The following is an 11,291-nucleotide window of genomic DNA, read 5'->3' as shown; positions in this document are numbered from 1 at the left end:
CTGGGTTAAATGCCACAAACATATTTATCATAGCCATGCTGATGGCTTGGAAGTTTAAACTGATCTGTCTGAGGGGAAAACATTTGACAGGCACAACTTCTCATCATTAATTGAATGATTCATTCAGCTCTTCTTGTGCTTCAGCTCTCAGATTGTCAGTGAATTGTCTTACTCAGCTCGTTCAGTTCGTCCATTCTGTTGCCTCATTCATGATCCCACCTTCATCACCTGTTGTTGTGTACTGAGATTGGTGGGTAAAGAAAGAAGACAAAATGGAACATAAAGTTAATAGGGTTTATTTCTAACAAATGGTTGCCAAATGAAGCAGCTAATACATGGCCTCTCAGCTGCTGGCAACAGCTGAGCTGCTGTTTGACAGTTCTTTATATAGGGAGTTGTAAGATGGTTTAACCAATCAGAATGCAGTATGCACTGAGAGAGGAGGAGCCAACGTCACAACGAGATGATGTGTGATCTCAATGCTCTGAGATCGCCGCCAACACTTTTGCTGCTGGGTGGTCCAAATGGACCTAAACTGTCTCGCAGAGATGGTGAATGGGAAGAATATGTCCTGCTGATCTCAGGGAAACTGCAAAGTCCCTGATTGATCCAGGAGAAGTTCTTTTAGCTGGCGACAAAAGCACAGCCCCCAGGATGATGAGGTTGAGATGGCTCCGAAATGGAAGGAAATGGAAAGAGAAAGTTTTTTCAGCTGATACAAAAGGAAACAAAGAAAATTGTAACAACAGAGGGAAAAACAACACTGCTACTCGGAGGCTGGAGGTTTTTTGTATTGGAAACAAAACACTTTTACTTTCCTCACTGATTATTCTGGCTTGGCACTTCAAAGCCTCACTATTTGTTTATAGAGAGTGATAAGAAGAAAAGCATACAGATGTTCCTTTGAAGTATATCTTTAACCAGAGAAAAGTGAAAATAAGACCTTATTGTGAATTTATGCTTAATCTTGTAAAAACCTTCCAAGCCAGACCAGCAGTGTTTGTCATCTGGATATAATGGCACAATTTCAACAGCAGAAAGAAGTTTACAAAAGATAATGTTTGAAATTCAGAAATTATTAAATACATCTGAGAGAATGGAAAAGAAGTTGGAAAACCTAGAGCATTTAACAGCAAAATATGATGAAGAAGTTGGAGATGTTTATCAAGTGGAAAAAGTGGAGGTTACAGTCCTAAACACCAAAGAGAAAAATGATCATCGATGGTGAATGGTCTGTGTCTGGAAATGGAAAGAGTGGAATATGGAAATGGGGAGTTAGATGGATGGGAACTCTACCTCAGATGGCAAGACATAGAAGAAAAAGAAAAAAGAATTTATGGATTTAAAGAGAGAAATGTTATCAGTAACATCATTGATAATACCACAGATAATTAAAGATAAGCTGATCCATGAAACAGAAGAAGAGTATCGAAATTATATGAGGGACTTAATAAGCGAAGAGCTGCAAAGAGAAGTCCATGCAAATTTGATTAAGGAGATGATTAGAGGACTGATACCACAAATGGCAGAAAACATGAGATTGTTTTGCTACTACAAAGATACAGGTTGATAGAGGAAAGTGTATAATCAAAAACTAGTTAAACTTAGTGAAATTTAGTGGCAATAGATATAGTTAAATAAATAATTGATAATTATAATAATGTATACATATGTATTGCTATGATAAGTAATAATTGGATATGAATATTGAATGATACCTATGAAAGGAAGATTAGAAATTTTTTGGATATATATAAAGGTTAATTAAAAAAACGAAGTTAAATTTAGTTAAGCTTTGATTATTAGGGGGGAAATGTTATGATAAAGGATACAGTCAAATAAAGGAGGGATAATGATAACAATATGTGTGTGTGTGTGTGTGTGTGTGTGTGTGTGTGTGTGTGCGCGCGCGCGTGCTTGCATGTGTACACCATAAGGAAATTGGATGTAAATTGTAAACAGTGATTTGGAAAGGAGAAATTTTTGTTACTAAATATTATGGATGTTTAACCAGAATAGGCCATAAGGATTTAGTGTTATTAAAGGATATTAGAAATAGCAAATGAAATGCCAGTATGTGGTTATGTTTTAAATTTTGGTATATTTTAGGATGAAGGATGTTTAAACAACTATAGTCAAATGAAAATGGAGATATGATGACGGTAACATGTATAAATATCTGAGTTAAAATACTTGAGTTAATATGAATTATGCTTGATGACTGTGGAAGAGATGAACAAAAGTCTTTTGTAACCAACTGATACACTTTCTACAGTATGTAAAGAAGAAGGATTCTTTATGTTGTGTTTGTTTTAAAAAAAATTAAAAATAAAAAAGAATGCAGTGTACACCGACGGACCAGAGTGGAGACGATGTTCTCAGCAATATGGAGGGTTTATTCAAAAAGAAAATAAAAAAGATCAAAGGGGGGGGGCTGCAAAGAGGCATTGAGGGAGAAGACATCGAGGTAGGCTGCGACTTTGATGAGAGAAAGAACAAGAGCTGAGCAAAATTGAGATGGGAGCTTCTTGCAACTGTCTGCAGGACTGGGGCCAAGACATGATTTCCCTCCCTGCCAGTCAGGCAGTGAGTGACTCGGAGGGGAGGGCCAGTTTCAGCCAGTTTTCCAAACTGAACAAAAAGTTAGTTACCAGTTCTACCAAACTAGTACGAACTGGATGAATCCCATCACTGCATTCCACTATGTAATTGCACATGCCATAAGCTCTCTGGTTTAAATGTATACATGAAAAAAGTATCAGACACACATATAAAGAGGGATGATTTATAATTTTCTTTTCATTAACTGATGCTTATCGTTCAGTTCAGGTCTAATTACAATGATAAAACACTTGGGGAAAAAGATACACACTAATAATCCAGCACTGGAGGAGATCATGGAGAAGATCTCCACAGCCAACATATATTTTCCCCTAGTGCTTAAATAAGTTGGAACAAAGCAAAGCCAAACACTGCAAAAGACCAACATGCTGAAGGTGATGAATTTGGCTTCATTGAAACTGTCAGGTAACTTCCTAGCTAGAAAAGCAGCAGAGAAGCTGATCATAGCCAGGAGGCCCATAAATCCCAAAACGCAGTAGAACATGATTGATTCCTCATTGCACTCCAGGATGACTTCTTCAGACATTGACTTCATATCAACATCTGGGTATGGTGGAAAAATTGTCCACCATACTATGCAAATAGTGGTTTGAACAAGGGAGCAGGAAAAAAGAATAAAAGTGACCATTCTTCCACCCACCCATTTCCTCATTTTGGAGCCGGGTTTGGTGGCCATAAATGCTAGAACCACTACAAAGGTCTTGGACAATACACAAGAAACTGCCACAGAGAAGATGAGCCCAAAAGCTGGTTGACGAAGGAGACACAGAATTTTGTTGGGTCTCCCAATAAATAAAAACACACAAAGGAAGGAAAGTAGGAGAGAAACAAGAAGCATGTAGGTGAGATTCCGGTTGTTGGCTTTAACAATAGGAGTATCTTTATGTTTAATGATAATGTTAAGCACCAAAGTGGTCATAAAACAAAAACAAAGAGAAAGGGCAGTAAGACTGATCCCCAGGGGTTCTTCATAGGATAAAAAGCTAATCTGCTTTGGACGGCATACATTTCTTTCAGGGTTTGGATAATAATCATCTGGGCACAGAGAGCAATCAGCCATGTCTGGAAAAGAAGAAAAGAGAGATGTACGTAAATCTGGCTTATAGACAGTTTCATACTGAACCCTTAATTCATTCTCAATTGAAATTGTCCATTCTGATCCTCATCAGGGCCATTTCAAGGCCAATGGGTATAACTATAATAGAAGTGGTATGATTCAAACAATTTAACAAACAGTTATCTTCCCTAATGACCAGGTGAGTAGGTGACTTAACATGTGACTTAGTGGGCGTGCCCAATGTGACTCAACCACATCAATGGAGCCTCGCCTCAGGCGGCATCTCACCTGGCATCCTGGCCAATTGCCTCACCTTCAAATTTTTTATGCAAAATGGAATTGCTTGAGAAACTGGGACTCCAAGACACTTGGGTTTAAATCTGATTTAAACTCATCTAATCCACCTCCATGAGTCAGGTATCAAAGTTCTACACAACTTTCTTTAATTGTACCAACCATATCCTGTTACTACCATCTATTAGAACTCCACAGGTAATCCTCAACTTGCAACCACAATTACAACAGCACTTTTGTTGCTAAGTGAGTCAGTCATTAAATGAGTTGTACCCAATGTTATGACCTATTTTGTCACAGTTGTTAACAAAACTTGGTTGTTAAGTGAATCCACTTTGCTTGTTGGAAGCCAATTGAAGACGTCACAAATGATAATCATTTGACCCAGGACACTGCAACCACCATAAATGCATGCTGATTGGCAAGTGTCTAAATTTTGAACACACAACTGCAGGTCTTCATAAGTGTGAAGACCAATCTTAAATCACAATACAACATCCTGAGAAAGGCTAAAATGAAAATAATAGTAGATGAAACTGCAGAAGGTAGGGATAATGTGATAAGTGAACAGCAATTTCAGCTACTCCAAATTTATTCCAATGATAATATAATTTGTTTCTACTAAATAATAAAAGAAGTCTTCTGATGTACTTATGCTACAAGTGTCCAATTTAAAAATATCTAGTTGTGGGAAATATGGAACATAATATTCAGATTATTTATAATCAAACTGGTTTCTGGATGCTTTTCCTTCTAGACAAATCTTCTTTCCCACCGGCAATCCTTTGTAAAACTTCAGCGAGTTCTCCGAACTGCACAAAATGTTAACAACCAGATCACCCGAATCAGTGCGAACCAGCTGAATCTCACTTCTGTATAATAGGTACTATATGCTTATCCCCATTATATTATGAATCTCCCTACCCTTCTCCTTTGATATTTTCCCCTCTGGACATGGAAGACAATCATAACAGCAAAATGACTCCCCTTCTTTCTTGACCTTGCTGTATCCTGCCTGACAAGGATCATTACATAAAGAAAAAGGTGGTGCCTATCAAGAAATTAAAAAAAAAAGCTTTTTGATATAGAAATTTCAAGCATTATAAAAATTAAAATGCAAAGCAATCAAGAAATATTCAACCTATATCATTCATAAAGATAAGTAGAATTTCTTTTCACACAGTCAGAGCCCCAAATTTGTCTTGGAACCAGGTTTTGTAGTCTCAAAGAAGGCCAGCATAATTTTGGCTGACCTCCAGAGAAGTTCCAGCTGAAGGGTACTAGAGCATAAAAGGAACATTTTATAGGCTTTAAGCATTATTTGGCTGATGGAACTTGAATCATATTCCTTCTGTCTGCCTGGAATGGATTGAAATAAGTGAGGAGAGATGATATCTCCATTAATCATGTTTGAAGCCATGAAGGGCTTTAAAGGTTGACACCAACACCTTTAAGTGTACATCATAGCAGATTGGCAACCACAGAATAGTCATATTACATATGCCAAATAATCTCGTAGTCATTTACTAGATGCTCTGCTTCATTCTGCATTAGTTAAAACTTCTGAATTTTCACCAAGGGCAGCTTCATATCAAGGTATAATCCATAGGACAGGTCATGAGGATAACTGTGACAGTTATTTCTATACCAAATATCTCAAATGTAAACATTCAGAGAGGTCCTTTTTTCCCTTTCCTCATGGGATTTCTACAGATAGTGCTATGAATTTTCCATAAAAAATGTGACATTTGTATGGTGTATAAATGAAGGCAGAGAAACCAAGATTCATACATCTAACCTGAGGAAATCCTATTGGCCATGTAATGGAATCCAGAAAGATATTGAAGAATTTGTCAGGTGGAGCTGTTGGATCTATTCTTCCAACTTTGACCCTACGAAAGGACTGGTTTGGGAATGTGATCCAGTTGATAATATCAAATCCGCCAATGAATTCTCCATTTTCATTAAAAGTGATCTTTTCACCAACACTGTTGTTGAATGAGACACTTCTTAGAAAGGAATGAAGCTGTAATACATGATAGAGATAAAAAGAGGGAGGGAGCGAAGGAAGGAAGGAAGGAAGGAAGGAAGGAAGGAAGGAAGGAAGGAAGGAAGGAAGGAAAAAAGGAAGGATGGATTTACACTGGATATTGCTGGTTTGCTTTTATTTCAGTTGTAAATTAGGATCAAACAATACAACAATCATTTGAAAAAAGTATAGAAGCAAAAATTAATAAATACAATGAAATGATAATGTATGAACATAGAATATAAATATATCTATATCTATCTATCTACACACACACACACACACACACACACTAGCACAAACATATTGCTCATAATCACCTCACTTAGAGGTTATTTCTGTTCAATCATAATTCAGATAATTCAATCATAAATCAGGTCCAGGTAGTTCTAATTCTTTGTTTTGACTGGCTATGATGTGGGGAAATTTCAACATCTCAGAGGTGACCCAAAGTGATCCAAAATTTCAATTTCCTCCTCACCAAGTTATTTTACTATATCACAGATCATTCCCTACAAATGGTTAGAAAGGAGGGCATTATAACAGGCAAACTTTTTTTGCATTTAGGGACTATCTGTATTGATAAAGTGCATAATGTGCAGATGCTTCTGTTCTTTAAACGTATTTGTTTCATTACAATCTTTACAATCATTACAAATAAATTTGACAATTTCATCAGGACTTTTTCACTGTATCATACTGCATCCTTCATTCCCACTTACTGACAGATTATTCAGGAAAAATAAAGGGTAGCAGTTACTAAATATGTCCAACATATTTTCTGTTTCAATCTAGAATAAACGGGAGTTATCAAGGACTCCTAGAATAAACAACATAGAACCATGGATTTTAGAGACATAAAAGCAAAGTCTGATTAAGTTTTCAAAAATTGATTTCTGAGTATAGAATAAACCTGGCATTGAGAAATAATGAGTAGAACAGCAATGCAAGTGAACCTTAATAGAAGGTCTATGATGAGATTCATGAAGAACATCTTCATCAGGAAATGCCTTGAAAAGTTGGCATACAGTGTGATTCACTGCAAACATTCCAATCAAATCTTCTAGAACAAAAGGTTACCAATCCTCTGATCCAGCACGTAATGGAGAGAGAGAGGATGATCTCCTTCCATCTACTTATAGACTCATCTTTAAGACAGCTAGTTTGATGGACTGAAGAATATTCAAAAGGTTCTTGCAGGAGTTTTGTAGAATGCCTATTATAATTTTAATATGAACAGATAGATAGATAGATAGATAGATAGATAGATAGATAGATAGATAGATAGATAGATAGATAGATAGATAGATAGATAGATAGATAGATAGATGATAGATACATACACACATACACACATACACACATACACACATACACACATACACACATACACACATACACACATACACACATACACACATACACACATACACACATACACACATACACACATACACACATACACACACATACACATACACACACACACACTCAGATGTATGTATGTGTGTGTGTGTATGTATGTATATTCCAATTCAGTAAGTCATAGTCTATTTCGCTTTTAGAATCATATCATTGTCCTAAAATATGGTGCAGTTCTCTGCTTTAGATCTTACCTGCCATAACACTTGATTTGGAAACTGCTGCCTTCTTTCTTTCACTAATATTCTTTGCCTGGACTTTGATAAATACAGAGATTGCAAAGCATGTGCCACAGCATGGACTGCATTGTAAATATTATAGCTCTGGCCACTCATGCGTGTTTCAAAGACAGATGTGGGAAGGGTCTCAAGTCTCTCCTGCCCAGTACATTTGTTCTCTGTTTCAGGACCGGTGAAGAAACAGTTGAATGCCTGTTCCCAGAAATCTTTCCTAAAATAGTCATGCTGGTTGTTGATTGGACTTATGCTTTCAAGAAACTTTGGAAAGTCTTCAATCTCCTTTGTGTGAACTGCAAAGGATAAAGCCCCTTGCAAGAAATGGATATTCCACGATTTATGAAAGGATATCGAAGTGTACTCTGTCTGAGCTGTTGTCACCCAGATTTTTGTCTTCTTTGGTATATCATCCACTTCTGCCAATTGCAAGTACATTCTCAGAAAAGTTATGGACCTACTTTCACCATATAAGACTATGACATTGGCTGTGCTCCTCATTAGAACTTGGTATATTTGGAATCCATCATCTATTACTTGGTTATAATCAATGTAAAAAGCTACATAAGGAAAGTCTTGTATGAAATCAAAGCAGATGCCATGCTGAGAAAACATGGGAAGAACCTGCTGGACAAATTTCTCTCCATTGTCATCATTCACAGCAAGAACTCCAATCCAGATCCACCTAAAATGCAACAATAACTGGAGAAGAGCCGTATGCTGGTGGGATTCGTTTGGAAACATTTGTTGGAGGAAAACTGCTTGAGTCTCTTCATCCATCACTGGTGCAGAACCATATGTCAGCTAAAGGAAGTAAAAAACAAATATTGTTGTGAGCCTCTGAAAATGTGTACATACAATTGAATCGTAGGGTGTCCTTGAGCTTATATACTAAAACATGCACCAAATATTTGCATTTATTTCCACATCTTTATGGAACAAAAAGGGAAGGGGCAGCGTGTAGCAGAGTTTAATGTGTGGCTAAACGAGTGGTGTAAAAGGGAAGGCTTTGATTTTATTAGTCACGATGTCTGAAGCTGGTCCAATGAAAAAGTGTACAAAAGAGATGGTTTGCACCCTTCCAAGAAAGGGACTGAGTTACTTGGCATGAAATTCACAGATTTTCTGGATAAACATTTAAACTGAACAGCGGGGACAGAGAATTAATTGATACAGAACATTTCTGTCCCCAGCAATCTAAAATGCATAGGGTTATCAGTGCATGTAACATAGATGTTTGTGTGGGTAAGATTTTCAGTCCTGCTGCCAAGCAAAACCAAGCATTTAATAGTGAGTGCCATACCAAGTGCACAAATCATATAAATGGCAAGAAAATAGGGGCAGTCAGGCATAACATAGGTTATGTAGACAGTAAACACAGGGTCAGTCAGAATGGATTCAAATGTCTAAACACCAATGCACGATGAGGAAAAAACATGGTGAATTAGAAATTCAAGTAAATGAGGGCAGATATGATATTGTTGCCATTACAGAAATTTGGTGGGGTGAAACCCACAAATGGAACATACAGCTCGAAAGATTTAAACAATTTAAATAAATAGACCAAATAAAAGATGAGGTGGAGTTGCACTGTATATAAGAAATAACTACATCTCTACAGAAATGGAGCATAACAATGATGAAAACTATCTTGAATGCATTTGGGTCAATATTAAAGTGGGGAGGTAAATGACATTGCCATATGTCTATACTATATACCGAACCAAGCAGAGGAAGTAGATGAACTTTTTGCTAGTCAGCTAACTAAGGTATGTAGGAAGCACACCACAATAGTAATGGGGGATTTTAACTACCCTGACATCAGCTGGGAATCAAACTCTGCACCAAGTGGAAGATCCAACAGGTTCCTAACAAACCTAGCAGACAACTTTATTTCCCCAAAAGTAGACAAGGGGACAGGGGGATCAGCCATTTTGGATTTAATTTTCACTAACAGGGAGGAAGTGATAGAAGGTGTTTAAGCTACAGGAACTTTGGGGCAAGTGATCATGCAATATTGGAATTCAACATTATGCAAACACAAGTAGTAGAACAAAGTCAAACTAGAATCTTGGGCTTTAAGAGAGCTAATTTCAATAAACTTAGAGAGAGCTTCGTAAGGATTCCATGGATGAGAATCATCAAAGGGAAAACAACTCAAGAAGTTTGGGAAATTTTGAAAAATGAGATTATAAAAGCCCAGTCTAGCACAATAATAATGAAGAAGAAAAATAACAGCTCCCCAAAGAAACCAGCATGACTGCATAAAGAACTCTCTGACAAATTGAAAGACAAAAAGGATAAGAATAAAAAGTGGAAAGAGGGGGACATAACTAAGGCAGAATATCAGCAAATAGCCCGAGACTATAAAGATGAACTGAGGAAAGCTAAGGCTCACAATGAAGAAAGGCTTGCCAAAAAAGTAAAAAATAACAAAAAAAAAGCTTCTTCCAACATGTTAAAAACAAGAAAATAGTTAAGGAAACAATTGGTCCATTGCTGGGAGAAAATGGCAAAAAGGTGACAAGCAACAGGGAGAAAGCAGAACTATTTAACTCATTTTTTTGCATCTGTCTTTACCCAAAGAGAAAATACAGTCCAACCCATCAAAAACAGCACCACAAAAATCAGATTAGGAACACAAGTTGAAATAGGAAAGAAAATGGTAAGTGAGCACCTGTCTACCCTAGACGAGTTCAAATCACCAAGACCGGATGGATTACACCCCAGGGTTCTGAAGGGACTGGCAGATGAGATATTAGAACCACTGAACTATATCTTACAGAGATCCTGGAGGACCAGGGAACTGCCAGAGGACTGGAAAAGAGCTGATGTGGTTCCCATCTTCAAAAAAGGGGAAAAAAATACATCCAGGAAACTACAGACCTATCGGCCTGACCTCAATACCAGGGAAGATTCTGGAAAAGAAAATCAAGCAACAAATTAGCAAACACATAGAAGTAAACAAAGTAATAGCCAAAAGCCAATATGGGTTTGTCAAAACAGATCATGACAGACTAATCTTATTGCATTCTTTGACAAAGTGACAAAATTAGTGGACCAGAGGAATGCCATCGATATAATTTACTTGGACTTCAGTAAGGCATTTGATAAAGTAGACCATAACCTACTACTAGATAAAGTAGAAAAAATGTGGGTTAGACAGCATCACCACCAGATGGATTCGTAACTGGCTGACTAACCACACTCAATGAGTAGTCCTCAATGGAACTGCATCTACATGGAGGGAAGTATGCAGTGGAGTATCCCAAGGCTCTGTTTTAGGCCCAGTACTCAACATCTTCATCAATGATTTGGATGAGGGGATAAATGGGAAACTCATCAAATTTTCAGATGACACCAAGCTGGCAGGAATAGCCAACACTCCAGAAGATAGGTTTAAGATACAAAAGGATCTTGACAAACTTGGGCACTATCTAATAAAATGAAATTCAATGGTGAAAAAAGTAAGGTTCTCCATTTAGGCAAGAAAAACAAAATGCACATGTACAGTATGGGTGGTACCTTGCTCAATAGTAGTAACTGTGAGATGGATCTTGGAATCCTAGTGGAGAACCATTTAAATATGAGCCAGCAGTGTGCAGCAGCTGCCAAAAAAGCCAACACAGTTCTA

General features: G+C 37.3%; 1 protein-coding gene across 1 annotated transcript; it reads right to left on the bottom strand.

The window, feature by feature from the left end:
- Positions 1-2,785: 2,785 nt before the first annotated feature.
- Positions 2,786-10,550, bottom strand: LOC148046523 (vomeronasal type-2 receptor 26-like). The gene is made up of 5 exons (XM_087714810.1): positions 10,335-10,550; positions 7,619-8,461; positions 5,772-5,999; positions 4,898-5,024; positions 2,786-3,684 (listed from the first exon to the last, which is right to left on the bottom strand). The coding sequence occupies exons 2-5, from the start codon at positions 8,435-8,437 to the stop codon at positions 2,786-2,788; spliced, it is 2,073 nt and encodes a 690-aa protein (XP_087570936.1). The 5' UTR covers positions 8,438-8,461; positions 10,335-10,550.
- Positions 10,551-11,291: the final 741 nt, after the last annotated feature.

This window comes from Thamnophis sirtalis, unplaced genomic scaffold, assembly GCF_051295495.1.
Source record: "Thamnophis sirtalis isolate CommonGarterSnake01/CBP01778 unplaced genomic scaffold, rThaSir2_p1.2 scaffold_4, whole genome shotgun sequence".
Classification (NCBI taxonomy): Eukaryota; Metazoa; Chordata; class Lepidosauria; order Squamata; family Natricidae; genus Thamnophis; species Thamnophis sirtalis.
This window is presented reverse-complemented; position numbering and strand designations above follow the sequence as displayed.